Source organism: Furipterus horrens, unplaced genomic scaffold, assembly GCF_987537825.1.
Source record: "Furipterus horrens unplaced genomic scaffold, mFurHor1.1.pri manual_scaffold_12, whole genome shotgun sequence".
In the NCBI taxonomy this organism is placed as follows: Eukaryota; Metazoa; Chordata; class Mammalia; order Chiroptera; family Furipteridae; genus Furipterus; species Furipterus horrens.
Genome location: NW_028327182.1, coordinates 51,227,566 through 51,245,578, shown reverse-complemented (window position 1 = coordinate 51,245,578; position 18,013 = coordinate 51,227,566). Strand labels below are relative to the sequence as shown.

The 18,013-nt window shown below is 39.5% G+C and overlaps 1 protein-coding gene across 1 annotated transcript in view; it reads left to right on the top strand.

Annotated features, from left to right (window-relative positions):
* Positions 1–17,343, top strand: part of EBPL (EBP like) — a 54,445-nt gene extending 37,102 nt beyond the window's left edge. The window contains exons 3-5 of the mRNA XM_090258208.1: positions 8,348–8,417; positions 16,657–16,795; positions 17,319–17,343. Of these exons, the coding sequence (XP_090114334.1) occupies positions 8,348–8,417; positions 16,657–16,795; positions 17,319–17,343 (234 nt within the window). The remainder of the gene's footprint in view (positions 1–8,347; positions 8,418–16,656; positions 16,796–17,318) is intronic.
* Positions 17,344–18,013: the final 670 nt, after the last annotated feature.

Here is an 18,013-nt window from a genome sequence, read left to right as displayed (position 1 = left end):
CTTTACTCTCAAAATCTTGATTCAATGTCTTTTAAATTTTAAGTTTTAAAATTAAGAATGATTTAGTTAGTTATGTCAAATAACATTTATAAAATACTATTTCTGACAAAGCTCTGTTTAAGTCTAATAACCTAACAACTTGAGAGAGAGGGAGTATGCAATAAGATAATCGGTATGTCATTTTACCATAGGGTACAATCCCCAAAAGAATGAATTATGAAAAAACTTTTGAATACCTATTTTATTTTATTTATTTATTTATTTATTTTTTGGTAGTATCATTTTTATTTTTTAATTTATTTTTTATTTTATTATTATTTTTTTTTTTTTGGTTTTTCAATTACAGTTGTCCCCTTTTCCCCTAATTACTCTCCCCCACCCAACCCACCCCCTCTCCCACAATCATATCCCTCCCCGTTGTCCATGTCCATGAGTCTTTTATACGGGTTCTTTGACTAATCCCTTCCCTTACTTATCTCCCTTCTCTCCCTCTCCCCTCCCCACTATTGACTGCTATTCTGCTCTTTGTTCTATTTAGTTCCTTTGTTTGTGTTGTTCTTTAGTTTCCTGTATTAGGTGATATCATATGGTATTTTTCTTTCTTTGCCTGGCTTATTTCACTAAGCATAATTTTCTCTAGTTCCATCCATGTTGATGCAAATGGCAGGAGTTCCTTCTTTCTTTCTGCTACATAGTATTCCATTGTGTAAATGTACCACAGTTTTTTGATCCACTCATCTACAGATGGGCACTTAGGTTGTTTCCAGCACTTAGCTATTGTAAACAGTGCTGCAATGAACATAGGGGTGCATAAGTTCTTTTGAATTGGTGTTTCAAGATTCTTCGGGTATAATCCTAGTAGTGAAGTCGCTGGTTCAAAAGGCAGTTCCATTTTTAATCTTTTGAGGTAATTCCATACTGTTCTCCATAGTGGCTGCACCAGTCTGCATTCCCACCAACAGTGCAGTAGGGTTCCCGTTTCTCCACATCCTCGCCAGCACTTGTTGCTTGTTGATTTGTTGATGATGGCCATTCTGACTGGTGTTAGGTGGTATCTCATTGTGGTTTTTATTTGCATCTCCCTGATGGCTAATGATGTTGAGCATTTTTTCATGTGTCTATGGACCTTCTGTATGTCCTCTTTGGAGAAGTGTTTGTTCAGGTCCTTTGCCCATTTTTTAATTGGGTTGTTTGTTTTCTTGATGTTGAGTCGTATCAGCTCTTTATATATTTTGGAAATCAGTCCCCTGTCTGTGATGTCATTGACAAATATGTTTTCTCATATGGTTGGTTTCCTTTTCATCTTGCTGATGTTTTCTTTTGCTGAGCAGAAACTCTTTAGTTTGATGTAATCCCATTTGTTTATTTATTCCTTTATTTCTCTTACTTTAGGAGATGTATCCGTGAAGAGATTGTTACGTGAGATATCTGATATTTTCTTGCCTATGTTTTCCTCTAGGACTTTTATGGTGTCACGGCTTACATTTAAGTCTTTGATCCATCTTGAGTTTATTCTCGTGTGTGGTGTAAGTTGGTGGTCTAGTTTCATTTTTTTGCAGGTCCCTATCCAGTTCTCCCAGCACCATTTGTTAAAGAGGCTCTTCTCACTCCATTTTATGTTCCTTCCTCCTTTATCAAAGATTAGTTGACCATAGAGGCCTGGGTTTATTTGTGGGCTCTCTATTCTGTTCCACTGACCTATATGTCTGTTCTTATGCAAGTACCAGACTGTTTTGATTACAGTGGCTTTGTAGTATTGTTTGATATCTGGTGTTGTGATTCCTCCTGCTGTGTTCTTCTGTCTCAAGATTGCTTTTGCTATTTGGGGTCTTTTTTGGTTCCATATGAATTTATGGAGTATTTGTTCTAGGTCTGTGAAATATGTCATTGGTATTTTAATAGGGATTGCATTGAATCTGTACATTGCTTTGGGTAGTATGGCCATTTTGATGATGTTGATTCTTCCCATCCAAGAACATGGTATTTGCTTCCATTTATTTGTATCTTCCTTAATTTCTTTCTTCAATGTTATGTAATTTTCAGAGTACAGGTCTTTTATCTCTTTGGTTAAGTTTACTCCTAGGTACTTAATTTTTCTTGTTGCTATAGTAAATGGTATTTTCTTTTTTGTCTCTGTCTCTGCTATTTTATTGTTGGTGTACAGAAATGCCTTAGATTTCTGTATATTTATTTTGTACCCTGCGATTTTGCCAAATTCACTTATTATATCGAGTAGTCTTTTAGTGGAGTTTATAGGATTTTCTAGGTATACTATCATGTCATCTGCATATAATGAAAGTTTTACTTCCTCTTTCCCAATTTGGATGCCTTTTATTTCTTTTTCTTGTCTGATTGCTGTGGCTAGGACTTCCAACACTATGTTGAAAAGGAGTGGAGAGAGTGGACAACCTTGTCTAGTTCCTGAGTTCAGGGGGAATGCTTTAAGTTTTTGTCCATTGAGTATGATGTTGGCTTCATGCTTCTCATATATAGCCTTAATTATGTTAAGGTATGCTCCCTCTATTCCCATTTTGCTGAGTGTTTTCATCATAAATGGGTGTTGTACTTTATCAAATGCTTTTTCTGCATCTATTGAAATGATCATGTGATTTTTGTCTTTCATTTTGTTTAGGTGATGTATTATATTTATTGATTTGCGAATATTAAACCATCCTTGCATCCCTGGAATGAAGCCCACTTGATCATGATGTATGATCTTTTTGATGTACTGCTGGATCCTGTTTGCCAATATTTTGAGGATTTTAGCATCGATGTTCATCAGTGATATTGGCCTGTAGTTTTCTTTCTTTGCTGTATCTTGACCTGGTTTTGGGATTAGGGTAATACTGGCTTCATAGAAAGAGTTTGGGATTTTCCCCTCTTCCTGGATTTTTTGGAACAGTTTGAGGAGGATAGGAGTTAGTTCGTCCCTGAATGTTTTGTAGAATTCGCCTGTGAAGCCATCCGGTCCAGGGCTTTTGTGTGCCGGGAGATTTTGGATTACTGTTTCAATTTCCTTTTTTGTTATTGGTTTGTTGAGACTTTCCACTTCTTCTTCATTCAGTTTTGGAAGGTTGTATGTTTCTAGAAATTTGTCTATTTCTTCTAGATTGTCAAATTTCTTGTCATACAGTTGTCTGAAGTAATTTCTAACTATCATTTGTATTTCTGAGGTATCAGTCGTGATTTCTCCTCTTTCATTTCTGATTTTGTTTATTTGTGTCTTCTCTCTTTTTTTCTTGATGAGCCTGGCTAGAGGCTTGTCGATTTTGTTTATTTTTTCGAAGAACCAGCTCCTAGTTTGATCTTTTGGATTGTTTGTTTAGTCTCTATGTCATTTAGTTCTGCTCTGATCTTGATGATTTCCTTTCTTCTTTTTGCCCTAGGCTTTGTTGTTGTTGTTCTAGTTCTTGTAGCTTTAGGATTAGATTTTTTATTTGAGATTCTTCTAGTCTTTTCAGATATGCCTGTATTGCTATGAACTTCCCTCTCAGGACTGCTTTTGCTGTGTCCCACAGGTTTTGGGCTGTTGTGTGTTCATTGTCATTAGTTTCTAGAAATTTCTTGATTTCTTCTCTGATGTCATTGTTAACCCATTCATTATTTAATAGCATGTTATTTAATCTCCATGAGTTTGGGTGTCTTTGATTTTTTTTCTCTGAGGTTGATTTCTAGTTTCAAGGCATTGTGATCTGAAAAGATGCTTGATATGATTTCAATTTTCTTGAATTTGTTGAGGCTTGTTTTGTGACCTATCATGTGGTCTATCTTTGAAAATGTCCCATGTGCACTTGAAAAGAATGTATATTTTGCTTCTTTGGGGTGAAAAGTTCTATATATACCAGTTAGATCCATGTGGTTTAGTGTGTTGTTCAATGCCTGTATATCCTTGGTGTTTCTTTGCTTGGATGATCTGTCTATTGTTGATAATGGAGTGTTGAAGTCCCCTACTATGAGTGTGTTGTTGTTGATATCCTTTTTGTGGTCTTCTAGTATTTTCTTTATGTATTTGGGTGCTCCTATGTTGGGTGCATATATGTTTATCAAAGTCATATCTTCTTGATGGATTGTTCCTTTAAGTATTATGAAATGTCCTTCTTTGTCTCTTTTTATTGCCCTTGCTTTGAAATCCGTTTTGTCTGATATGAGGACTGCTACCCCGGTTTTTTTTTCCGGTCCGTTTGCTTGGAATATTTTTTTATATCCCTTTACTTTCAGTCTGTGTAAATCTTTTGTTTTGAGGTGTGTTTCTTGTAGACAGCAAATATGTGGGTCCTGTTTTCTTATCCATTCCGTTACCCTATGTCTTTTAATTTGAGCATTTAATCTATTTACATTTAAGGTTATTATTGTCGTGTATTTATTCATTTCCCTTTGTACCTCTGTTCCTCTCCTCTCTTGTTCTTTTCTTCTTTTTTCTTAGAACACTCCCTTTAGCATCTCTTGCAATGCTGGTTTGGTGGAGATGTATTCTTTCAGTCTTCCTTTGTCTGAGAAACTCCTTATTTCACCTTCTATTTTGAATGAGAGCCTTGCTGGGTAGAGTATTCTTGGTTGTAGGCCTTTGTTTTTCATTGCTTGAAATATTTCTGACCATTCCCTTCTGGCTTGTAATGTTTCTATTGAGAAATCAGTTGATAGCCTTATCGGAGCTCCCTTGTATGTTATTTGCTGTTTTTCTCTTGCTGCTTTTAGGATTCTCTCTTTGTCTTGGCATGTTGCCATTTTAACAATGATGTGCCTTGGAGTGGGTTTTTGGGGATTCCTCTTCATTGGAACTCTCTGTGCTTCCTGAACTTGTATAACTTTATCTCTCATCAGGTTCAGAAATTTTTCTGTCATTACTTCTCCTATCAGCTTTTCTATTCCTCGCTCCTCTTCTTCTCCCTCCTTTATTCCAATGATCCTGATATTATTTTTTCTCATGCTATCCTGTAATTCCCTTACATCTTGTTCATATTTTTTCAATCTTCTTTCATTTTGCTGTATTGTCTGGGAGTTTTTCTCTACATTATCTTCTAACTCACTAATCCGATCCTCTGCTTCGTTTAGTCTCCTTTTGACTGATTCTACTGTTTTTCAGTTCAGAGATTGCATTCTTAAGTTCTTCCTGGTTCTTGTTAACAGTTTCTATGTCTTTTTTTATGCTGGTGTAGTTCTCTGCAAGTTCCCTGTAATTTTCTTGGAGCTGCTGGTAACTTCCTTGGAGGTTGTCATAGTTGATTTTAAGGATGTCGAGTATATTGAGCTTCTTTACCACCATTGTTTTGAATTCCATGTCTGACATTTGGGCTATGTCTATTTCATCTATCTCTGTTTCTGAGGATTCCTCTTTTCTCTTCATTGAGGGGTTATTTTTGCGTCTTACCATGTTGGATTCTTTTTGTTTTTATTTATTTATTTATTTATTTGTTTGTTTGGTTTTTTTGGGGGGTGAGGGGTAGTCTGCTTTGACTTCCCTCCTTTGTGGTGTGAGATTCTTTATCGGAGATCTGGGGGTTTCAGTGGTGCAGTCTCTTTGATATCCTGAGCCTGGTGTTCTTGAGTTACCCTTTATGTCATTTGTTTATGCTGTTTGGTTATATTTTTTCCTTCTGGCTAGTTGGTTGAGAGTCACTCTATCCGCTTTGTCTTGAGTTCTTTTGTGGATATGCTGTTAAAAACATAAACACACAGCCCAGGCAGGAGACCCACACCCTCAAAAAGTATCCCCCACTCTATCCTGCTATCGTCAGCCAACGAGCCCGTATTAATATAAATGTAAAGAGATTAGAGCTTTTCTGCTATAAGAAGAATAGATAAGAGTTATTTTTGGGGAGAAAAAATATAATTTTTGAAAGAGGGGGTGATAGATTAATAATAGTTGAGAGTGTGCAAGCCAGTAGGTAATATTTACATTGTATGTTAATAAAAATAGAAGAAAAGGATAGAAAAATGCATAATATAGTAAGAAAGTGGGATTGTATTGTATTGGGTTTATATAGTAATTATATTCTATTATTTATGATAGGGGGATAAACTAGACACACAAATGAATAAACAATGATTAAAGAGAAAGGATGAGAAGGAGAGGTTATATGGAACACGTTAGAGATAAAGTTTGTTATTCTTTTTGGAAGGGGAGGAAAAAAAAACACCCCCCCAAAAAAAAAGCCCAAGAAAATAGAAGAAAAAAAAGAAGAAAGAAAGAAAGAAAAGAATATAGAAGAAAGAAAGAAGAGAGAAAAAAAATAACCACAAAACCCCCCAAAAACAACCCAAAAAAAGAGAAGAAAGAAAGGAACAAAGAAAGGTAGAAAAGAAATAAAGAAGAAAGAAAGAAAGAAGAGAGAAAAAAAAATTGAAAAAATATACCCCCAACCCCCCAAAAAAAACCCAAGAAAAGAGAAGAAAGAAAATAAAGAAAGAAAGAAAAGAATTAAGAAGAAAGAAAGAAAGAGGAAAGAGAGAAAAAAAATTGAAAAAATATACCCCCAACCCCCCCCAAAAAACCCAAGAAAAGAGAAGAAAGAAAAGAATAAAGAAAGAAAAGAATTAAGAAGAAAGAAAGAAAGAGGAAAGAGAGAAAAAAAATTGAAAAAAATATACCCCCAAAACAGGCCCCCCCAAAAAAAACCCAAGAAAAGAGAAGAAAGAAAAGAATAAAGAAAGAAAGAAAAGAAAGAATTAAGAAGAAAGAAAGAAAGAGGAAAGGGAGAAAAAAATTGAAAAAAAAAAAAGGCAATGTTTTTACTCCGTTTTAGCCTTGGTGTGTTGCCTTCTTTTTCTGCGTCCGCAGCTGGTCTAGTGTGGCAGTTCAGAGGTTCTTGTTTCTTCCAGCAATGGTGTGTGCCCGTGGTTGCCACAATGGTGCGCGCCCGCGGTTGCTGGCACAGCGCGCTCCCTTGCTGCCCGCTGGAGCCAGTTGAGGTGCCCTTGCGCGTGAGCCCCTGCGCGCTCGGGTGGCCCAAGAGTTTGCCCCGCGGTTGGAGCCTATTGTTGCCGGGCCGAGGTGGTTCCGCGTTTGTGCCGAGGTGTCCCTGTGGGAGTCCCTGCATGCGCGGGCGGCCGGAGAGCTTTCCCCAGGATTGGCGCCTATTGTCCCCAGGCTGAGGTGTTTTCGCGCTCGCTCGCTGCCCGTGCCCTTAGTCCCGCTGAGCCGAGCTCCAGGAGTTGGTCTCTCTCCTCTTAGGGCGGGGCCGCGGACACTTGTGCTCAGTGGAAGTGAGCGTCTGTGAGTTGCTGCCGCCCGCTGTTCCCATGCTGCCGCCGCCCGCCTTCCCTCACCCGTCTGGGCGGGCACAAACAGAGCCTGTGCTAGTGGTCTGCTTTCCGGCCTGGGGCCCGGCGCCCACGGGAGCTGTCTAGGGGTATCTGTGCACGGTCCTCTGCTTGTTCAGTGGGCCCTCCATGTGTCCGTTGGGGCACTGATCTTATGTTCGTTGGGGAGTGTCCGAGGGATGCCTGGACTCACGGCCCGGCGCACCTGGGCCAATGAGTGAGAGCACTTCCCTATGTGTGCCCCCGCGACCCAAGTGTAGGGTTGGGGAATGGATGAGCGCGCCTCTGCGCCTGGGCTCCTCAAGAATGGCCTACCACCCCCAAACTTTCCTCCCCTCTCCACTGTCCACTAGAGAAAAATATATAGGAGAATTATGATCTCACTTGCCCGGCAGCACGCTGTCTCCTGTCCTTCGGCACCAATGCACTTGGTCGAGTCCCGTCTCTGCCAGCGGGCAGAGATCCGCTCTCCTCCTGACTCCTCTCTGGGGCAGCCTGTGGTCGCCAAAAAGCCTTTGTGTGCTTCCCTCCGCAGCTCGGGCAGCCGCCCCAGTCAGGAATCCCGTTTCGTCCCCTTTTCCTCCGCTATGCTCACTAAACAGGTTGTTCCCAGATGGATTTTCTCTAATCCAGCAGTGCCATGGCTCAACTTCTGCCAGTGTCCAGCTGCTCACTGAGACGTTCTGTCAGCAATTAGCCCAAACTGCAGACGGGTCTCGGGAGCCTGAAATCGCAACCTCTCCTCACTCCTCCGCCATCTTACCTAGTGAATACCTATTTTAAAGTGTAAGATTATTTTTGAAATTTAAAAAAAACATCTTTCCTTGTGAAAATTTTCCACTTATTTTTCTTCATTGGAACACACATCTGATTTTATCATACCAATCATTGAAAAATAGCATTTTTTAAATATAAACATTAGTTTTGAATTTATCTATTTCCAAGTATAGCACCCCATGGGGTTATGTAGGTGTGGTGCTCTCAGGGTGTGATGGATGGAGCTATGCTTCCATGCAGTGCAATATATCTGCGGTCCCATCCTGGGGTTATGATGCTAAATTAGAGCATGTTTTCATTTTCTCTCTAGGAAGACCCTTTTGTCTACTTGGCTTTCATAGGAAACATTGCTGATTCTGATAGCTTGATTGCCTCATTGTGTAAGTAATTTTAAAAGTTTGCATTTGAAATGTGTGAGTAGATTTATTGCAAGTGTGGCTGTCAATTAAGTATCCCATCCTGTATGATTCCATATATATATAATGTCCAGAATAAGTGAATCTGTAGAAACAGATTATAAATTAGTGTCTCTGTGGGTTGGGGGGTGGATGTTGGAGGGTAATGGGAAGTCACTGATAATGGATACAGATTTTTTTTTTTAAAGATTTTATTTATTTATTTTTAGAGAGAGAGGAAGGGAGGGAGAAAGAGGGAGAGAAATATCAGTGTGTGGTTGCCTCTCGCATACTCACAACTGGACCCAGGCATGTGCCCTGACTGGGAATCAAACCAGTGACCCTTTGGTTTGCAGGCCGATACTCAATCCACTGAGCAATACGAGTTTCTTTTGGTGGGTAGTGAAATATTCTAAAATCAGATTGTGGTGATTAAAATCTGTGAATTTACTAAAACCCATTGAATTGTACAATTTAAACAGGTAACTATATTGTATGGCACATGAATTATATCTCAGTAAAGCTGTATGTTTAAAATGTTTGTAGTGAGTGCAAGTTGAAGAATTTGCAGTATTTAAACTGAGTGTTTTTTACACTTTTAATATCAACTTTCACATATGGCTATATATATATATATATATATATATATATCAGTATGTATAGATAGTGTCTTACAGATAATTTCCAAAAATCTTGTTCTACAGAGATATTAACTAGTTTTACCTTTTCCATGCTCACTATTCAACATTCAGTCAGTTAGTATTGACTACTTCCAGGGTACTGTGTCAACATTGACAAATAAGTGAGATGTGTAACAACAGGGTACTTTTCCACTATCATAGAACTGCTTGCACAGGCTAACTTCTTTCAGATTTTGCATACGAAATACCTCATTTTTTATCTCATTTCTTCCATGATTCTGAAATCATATTCCCCAGCCAGGATCTGTGTTGGGACTCTTCTTCATCACTAGTATTAGGAAACTCTTCTAGAGAAGGAGCTACAGTTAGTCCTTCTCAAAGCAAAATATGTGTCATCTTTGGTGCCTCTCAGATCCCAGCCAGTGGTAACTCAAGGAGCCTGAGCCCCACCCCTGGAATCCAGCTGCCTCTGTTCCAAAGGCTGAGCAAAATGCAGCTGTGGACCTTTTCAGTGAGTAAACTGGAATAAGCTGTGCTTGAGAATTGCTGGGGAAGCACAGGGGCTGGAGGCCTCCAGTCCTGGCTACCCTGTGTGGCATCAGAGAAAGGAATAGCCCAGATTTGGCTCAATCCTATGAAATGCAAATATCTACCTCAATCTTTATCAGTCATCTTCAATATACATTTTCACCTTAACAAAATGAAGGTGCCCTTTATTCTAGAGAAAGTGAAAATCCAATAGAAAATATAAAGTAGTACTTCTTGGACTTGAAAGAACACTAATTGCCTGGGACTTTTGTTAAAATGCACATTCTGATTCAGAGGCTCTGGAGTAAGGCATCCCGATGTTGATCTGTGGACTGTCTTTTGATTCACCAGAATGTAGAACTGGGTTGTTAACATTATGTAGACCCTGTTAAAGAAACATTATTCATGATACTTCTTAAAAATGGTAAGAAGGACTTTATTCAAAGAGGGACCCCTGCAGTGGAGGCTTTGCAGTAGGGGAGAGATCAGGCTCAAATCCAAATACAGGAAGGACAGGTGGAGATTTAGAGTGAAGGACCATGTTGAGGTCAGTGGATGGAAAATTACTAAGAAGAAACATCAAGCCTAGGAGGATTCTTGATAGACCCACTCACAGGATTCTTGCTGAAAGCAGGCCTGGGTGATAAGATACAGAGGGTGGGGAATGAGAAATTTGATCAGATATCTGCATCTCCATGTTCGTTGCAACATTGTTTACAATAAACAATCCAGGCAAACAACCTAAGTGTTTATCATAGATGAGTGGGTAAAGAAAATGTGGTATTTACAATGGAATACTTTTCAGCCATAAAAAAAAAATTTTTTTTTAAAAAGGAAAACCTGCCGATTGTGGCACATGGGTGGAGGGCATTTTGCTAGGTGAAACCAGCCAAACAGAAAAAGACACATACTATATTATTTCACTTATATGTGGAATCTAAAAAACAATCAAATAAACCCATACTCACAGAAAAGGAGATAAAATTTGTGGTTAATGGGCAGGGGGTAGAGCGTGGGAGAATTGGATGACAGTGGTCAAAAGGTACAAACTTCCAGTTATAAATATCACTGAGGATGTAATAGAACATGATGGGTATAGTTAACAATGCTATAAGTTGTTAAGACCATAAACCATCCTGAGTTCTTATCACAAGGAAAAAAAACCCCAAAACATTTTCTCTTTTATTTTTTAAATTCTATATGAGATGATAGATGCTAATTAAACTTATTGTAGTAATCATCTCACAATATATGTAAGTCAAGTCATTATACTCTTAACTTATATAGTGCTATATGTCAATTATAATTTCAATAAAACTGGAAAAGAAAGATACCAAGAATAAGGGACTTCCACTAAACTGACTCGGCAGGCTGCTTGCTAAAACTGGACCAAGGCCAAGAACAGAGCCCAAAGTTGAGGCCTTGTCGAGAAGAGTCTCAGAGGAGTCAGAAAGTCTTTGTCACCCCTATCATCTCCTAATCTCTGCTCTGTGGTAAAGGGCACAGCTGTGGCTTGGGTCCTGGAGACCTACCTTCCTTTAGTACATTATGCCTCCTTCCCTCTACACCCCTGCTTAAACCTGGTGGTCAGTCACAAAGTAAATGATAATGATCACAGCATTAGGCTTATTAATGCTGTATTTAACCAGCAAAGAGATGGTTGAGGTTAAGCAATAGATGAGGAGGTACCAGAGGCTTGATACACTGGGACTGGTGAATAACAGGGCCTGCTTTTATTGCCCACAACCCCTACCCTTTCCTTCCTCTCCAGCATTAACTTTGCTCCCCTGTCTCTCCAACTCTGCTGAATTAAATATGAGGTCTGTCCAGAAGGTATCCTGCCATGTAATATGAAAAATAGAGACATTTATTGAAGAAGATACAAGCTACAAGAAACATTGTACATAGGACAGTGACACCTCAGTCTCCTTCAAAGTAGGGCACCTCGGGACCTCACACAGTTCTCCCAACTGCTATCAACTGCCCCATTGTATTTTCCTGAATCTCACTGGTGGTGTGAATCTCTTCCCTTTCAAAGGTGACTTTGAAAAGCCAGAAGTCACAGGGCCCCAAATCTGGGCTGGGGTGGGGGAGGCATGAATCACCTGGGGTGACTTGATGTTTTGTCAAAACTGAACAAGACATCATACATGAGCAGGTGTGTTGTGATGAAGCTGCTAATAGCAGTTGCCCATAGCTGCGGACTTCTGAATCATATGATTAGTTTCTGTGGAGAAATGGTCAAGTTTGACGCAAAATTTAATGCAAATTTGTTGCTCTACTTGCTCATTTATTTTGAGTGCCATGGCCACAGAGTACACATGCTCATTCAAGAGCATCTATTGTCCCCACTGACTAGTACAGTGAAGTCGTCATTGTTCATGCATGCACATTCCAGTCCACTCTCCTTGGCTGCCAGGTTACATGATGTCACATAAACCATTCTCATTATATTAACAGTGGTTGGATTTTTTTCTGGACAGACCTCTCGTATACATTCAGACATACTATGTTCTCTCAGCTCCAGGCCTTTGTACATGATCCTCCCTCAAACACTCTTCTCTTTCAACCAGTTCAGGGGTGGCCCCTTGTCGTGTAAGGCCTGAAATTAAGATCCAATATTATGTGTGCCGTGACATCTGGTAAAATCCAGAGGGCCTCAAGTGGCCTAAGTGCAAGTCCCTTCCCCACCCTGCTTTCTCATATAAGGTCCCTCTGCCAAACAGCCCTCTTTGTGGCAGGATGGGGCACAGTGCCCTCGCATCTCTGAGCAGTGGGTTTCAGTTCCCTGCCAGCCCTCGGAATTATTCAAACAAGCCAGTCATCCCCAGCTGTCCTGCCACAAGAACCAGAGGTAACCCTATCCTCTTGTTACTACATAACCTGCCTCTCACAGCCCCTCCTTGTTCACTACATTTCCAAGTGCAACCCCCAACATGTCATTGCATGGTGCAGTGCCCTCCTCCCCCAGGCTGTGAGTATATGTGGCTAAGAAACTGCCATCAGTCTCATCTGTCCAGTGTCATGTGTAGTGTACTGTGTCATCCCCATGGCCCTAGGGCAGAATCCTTCCCTCATCAATGCTATGAACGGAAGTGATTGGAACATCTCATCTCCCTTGTCTGACTCAGATGTTACTTCCTCCATGTCTGCATACTGTCACCATCACTCATTGCATGGTTTGACCTCACTAAAGTGGGAGCCACTTGCAGGCAGACTTTGTGTCCTACTTGCTATCACAGAGCCTTCCATATGCTCCAAAAGATTTGCTGAATTAAAAATGATGAATGGTGTTATACTTCTAAAAGTCTAAACACCCACTAATTCTTAATTCCTAAAGCATTGACATTTTACTCACGATATTTTCTTAGATTTTGGATGCACTAGAAGGTACATTTTGCCTTTTGTATGTATGTTTAAATTTACAGGAAAAATTTTTACTTTCACTATTATGTTGTTTTCCAGTTCATTCATGGTTGGCCAAGGAAAAGCTGGGGGACTCTTCCTGGCCTGCTGGTTCTGTCTGACCTTTCACAGAATCTCCTCTCAGTATGCCTGTATTACCTCATTAATTAGCTAATCCTGTTTACGGTTATCCTTTCTCTCAGAATGGTCTTTCATTAGAACCCTTTATCCTTGCCCTCTGGGCCCAGGAATCCTACTCTGGCCAATAAGAGGCTAGAACTTTGTGCTGCTCAGTCCAATAAGAACATGTCACTAATTTTTGTCCATTCATACCTTTTCTAAACAATGTGAGAACAGGACTTAAAGGGAGAGAAGAGGTGGGGATTTTTGTTTTTTAACTCTTAATTATTTGAGATCTTAGAACCAGCATGTATTACTTTGATAAGTTATAAAGAGGTGCGGTAGGGGAGGATAAAGGAAGGCAGAAGGAGGGAGGCAAGGAGAGAGGCTGGAGAAGAAGGAGGAAGAGAGGGAGGTGGGAAGAAAAGAGAGAAAGAAAGAAAGAAGGTTAAAAAGAAAGAAGGAGGGAGGGAAGCAAATATGGTTTCACCTAGTCATGGCTCTCAGTCCAGCTCTAAAGGCTTTCATAACTCATGGTGTTTTCTGAAAAACAATCCTGATAATGGGGTCTGGAAAGATTTCTTAGGGCATGCCCACTTCTGTAGTCAGCACTGTTGACAGTTTTTATGGTGGTTGTTAGCGAATTCTGTCCCTGTAGCAGACTGAAGTGTCCCTTTGTCCATTTTGGATTCGTTCTGCAGTCCAGACTCTATTATTCCCCTCCCTTTCCTTCTGCCCCTTTAGCAATTCATTTCTCTTCAATTATCAATAAGCATGCGATTTTAAATAAACATTTTCTTATTAATAAGTTTCCCACATCTAAATTATACTTACAGATTTTATATTGAAATTTTGAAGTAAGGAATCATATTGTATTTACCAAGATTATTGTTGAAGATTGCAAAATCTGACTATGTTGAATTAATTTAGAATTCTGCTACTTACAATGAAAAGAGAGGACTAAAGCCCTGACCATTGTGGTTTGGTTGGTTGGACATGGGCCTGTGAAGCAAAAGGTCACTTGTTTGATTCCCAGTCAGGGCACATGCCTAGGTTGTGGGTTCAGTCCCTGATCAGGACATGTCCAAGAGGCAACTGATGGGTGTTTCTCAGATTAATGTTTCTCTTCCTTCTCTTCCTCCCTCCTTTCCCTCTCTAAAAAATATTGGGTTGGTCAAAAAATCTATTACATTTTTTCTGTAAAATAAAATATATTTTTTATTTTCATCAATAACTTATATTGATTTGGATATTTTGGTATGTCAGCTATCTCCCACTATTGTCTTCTAGTGGGTAGAAGCAAGGGGTTCTGTTAAACATCTTCCAATGCATAAGACAGCTCCACAGCAAAGAATTATTTGGCCAAAATGTCAAAAGTATCAAGAAACTTCGCAAATCACTTTTGACACATTTGATCAGTCATAGCACCTTCTCCATACACTGCACAAATCTTTGTTTGCATTTCAGTTGCATTTTTACCTTTCTTTTTTAAAAATATGCTTAATTGATTATGCTGTTACAGCTGTCCCAATTTCTTTTCCCTTTGTTCCCCTCCACCCAGAGACCACCCTCCCTCCAGTTGTCCCCCCACCTTAGTCCATGCCAATTGATTGTGTATATAGTTCTTCTCAACATCTTCCTATCTACTCCACTCCCTCCAACTATGCTTCTTAATTCCTGTACCATCTCCCTCCCTTCCACCCTTTCCCCCTCCCTGCTGACTTCCCCCCAGAATGTTCCCCATACCTATAATTCTTTTTCCACTCTTGTTACCTACTTCGTTTGCCTTTGTTTCGATTCCCTAGCTTCCATTGATGGTTGTTGTGATACAGTTTTCATTTTAATGTTCATAGTTTTGATTCTCTTTCTCCTGAACAAGTTCCTTTAACATTTCATATAACAGTGGTTTGGATCTGAACTCCTTCAGTTTTACTTTTTCCTGGAAGCACTTTCTCTGCCCTTCTATTCTGAATGACAGCTTCACTGGATAGAGTAATCGTGGTTGTAGGTTTTTGGGTTTCATTACTTTGAATATTTCTTGCCAGTCCCTTCTTGCCTGCAGAGTTTCTTTTGAGAAATCAGCTGGTAGTTTTATTGGAACCCCTTTGTACGTAATTCTTTTCTTCTCTCTTGCTGCTTTTCAGATACTCTATCCTTAATTTTTGACATTTTGATTATAATATGTCTTGGTGTGGTTCTCCCTGGGTCCAGATTTTTTGGAACTCTCTGTGCTTCCTGGACCTGTAAGTCTATTTCCTTTCCCAGGTTAGGGAAGTTCTACTTCATTATTTTTTCACATAATTTTTCAATTTCTAGTTCTTCTTCACCTTCTGGCAACCCTATGATTCAGGTATTGGCCCACTTATAGCTGTCCCATAGGTTTCTGAGCCTCTCATTTTCCTCACTTTTTGTTTCCTCTTTCTGCACTGGTTAACTGTTTGTTTCTTCCCTATGTTCCAATTTGTTGATTTGATCCCTGGTTTTCTTCCCCTCACCACTAGTTTCATATGTGTTTTCATTCATTTCAGCAGGACTAGCCTTCATTCCTTCCCCGTCTTGTTTAAGATCTGCTGTTAGGTCTGTAAGCATTCATATAACCAAAGCTTTGAACTGTGCCTCAGAAAGATTTCCCATCTGCTGAGCAATTGGATTAGATATTTGCTATCTGGTCAGCTGCATTACGGGAATCTCTGTTATGATCTGTGCCATCCTGACAGTTTTGTGTTTACCTTTGTTCCTGGGTGGGGCTGTCACACCTCCTACGCTATAGGGGATGGAACCCTGAGCACTCATCACTACCAGGTGATCCTTCTCACCACACTGTGCTTACCACTGTCCCGCCGCCGTCACCACTGCTGCTGCCGACAGCACAGCTTGACCTCTCTGCCCGGCTTCGCCCCTCCTACCCGTTCAGACAAGCACCACTTCTTTATAACTTCATACATTGGACTTCCATTTATTTTCTGGGACTTCTGGTTATTTCTGTTTTGCGGTAGATGTTTTCCTTCTTAGTTGTGGAGGGAGATGGAGCGTGTCAGTCTAGGCCTCCATCTTGGCCGGAAGTCCCGCATTTTTATCTTTCTTGAAGTAATAAAGCATGCTACACCAAAATAGTTGCATATTTTCTTCCATCTTCAATATTAAAATTCAGTTTTGATAATATTTTTTAAATGCCCACTGATATGACAAACGACCTAACAAAGTTGTTTCTAATAAAGTTAGAGACAATTAAGCACTACTAGAGCCATTATACAGAAGAAACAAAAGACTTTTTGGCTAAACCAATAAATAAAATCTTTTAAAAATTTTTAAAAGGGAGGGTGAAGAGGGCACGTGTGAAAACACTTTGGAAACTAAATTATTTCACCAATATAATACGATATTGTTATTATTGTGTCAGGTGGCAAGTGCATTTTCATCTCAGGGCTTCTCTTGCCTTCTAGTAAGGCATTGTGAAGAATGCAGAGAGTTTGGAAGCTATTTCTTGTATCTCCTCCTTAAGGACTGTCATAAAAAAATATTTTTTTAAGGGAAAGAATATGGCAAAGCTGATGCAAGATGGCTTAATTTTGACGCAACCGTTGTGTCTTTGGAAATTCTGACTGTTATCTTGGATGGGTCTCTGGCATTGCTCCTCATTTATGCCATAGTCAAAGAGAAGTATTATCGGTAAGTGCCTTTCTCCTGTACTGCTGTAAACAGGAGAAACATTAGTGGTCCCATTGCCTAAGTAACATTTGGAGTAGATTATGAACATATTTCTCTAATAGACAAAAGTAGAGTAGAAATAAAAATTGTTTGATATTAAATAAGGATTATGGTGGCAGTAGGATAATTTCAGACCATTCAAAATTAAGAATATGACAAATAATGTAGTGACAACCTAATCAACTGTATAGGCAAGCATTGTGTTAACAGCACTGGGTGATTGTCACCAATATTTTGGAGAATAAAAGGGTAATATTTTCATCCTTTTTTCCCCAAAATCACTCTAGGAAACTCCTATTCCATTTGATACAAAGTATATTTTGTTATGCAGTTCTGAGTAAGGCATGCCAGATAAATAAGAGATCTTTTCAGATTATGGAGGGTATGAGGAGAGGAAGGAGAAAGGTGGAAGATTCACTATCCATCAGACTCTGAGACTTTGAACTTCCCTCCCTCCCTCTGTTTTCCTTCCTTTTCTTCTTAGGGACAAAGTGACCTGGGGCAAATAGGTTAATAACCTGGGGATTATTCCCTAAAACAATGTCAGATAGGTACAATAGCATTCAGTTTTCTACCATCTTGTATTGAATAAGTCTTATTTAAAGATTCATCCTTAAATTTCAGATTTGAAAGAGACCTCAAGGGTCATTTATTCCACTTTTCCCCCATCCAATTTTACATATATTTTCAGCAGACAAAATTCATTCTTGGTGCCTTGACATATCTTTGACTCCATGATCTTGGTTGTAGACTTCCTACATGCACCCATTTATTATTTCAAACATTTATAATACTTGTATTGTTGAGTACTTACTATATGTTAGGCACAGAGCTCAGCCCTTTATATCTATTTCTCATTTAATCTCCATAAGATTGTTTGAGGAAGGGACTATTATTATTATAACTTTTTCAGCAGGTGAAATTACAGCTCATAGTGAGATAATATCTAGGTCCTACTATATCTTCCTAAGAGTAGGACAGGATACCCAAAAGACCTTAATTAACTCTGAGAATAGTCTTCTGGAAAGCACAGTGTTGCTTCTTCAAGGAAAACATGGGTCTTTATTAATTTGATTGACTTGTCCCATCAAAGGAGCACCACAGGAAAACTGAGGTCCAACGTAAGAGAGGTTTTCTATCCTGGAAGACTGTGTTGATGCTGCCATTAAATAAAAGATG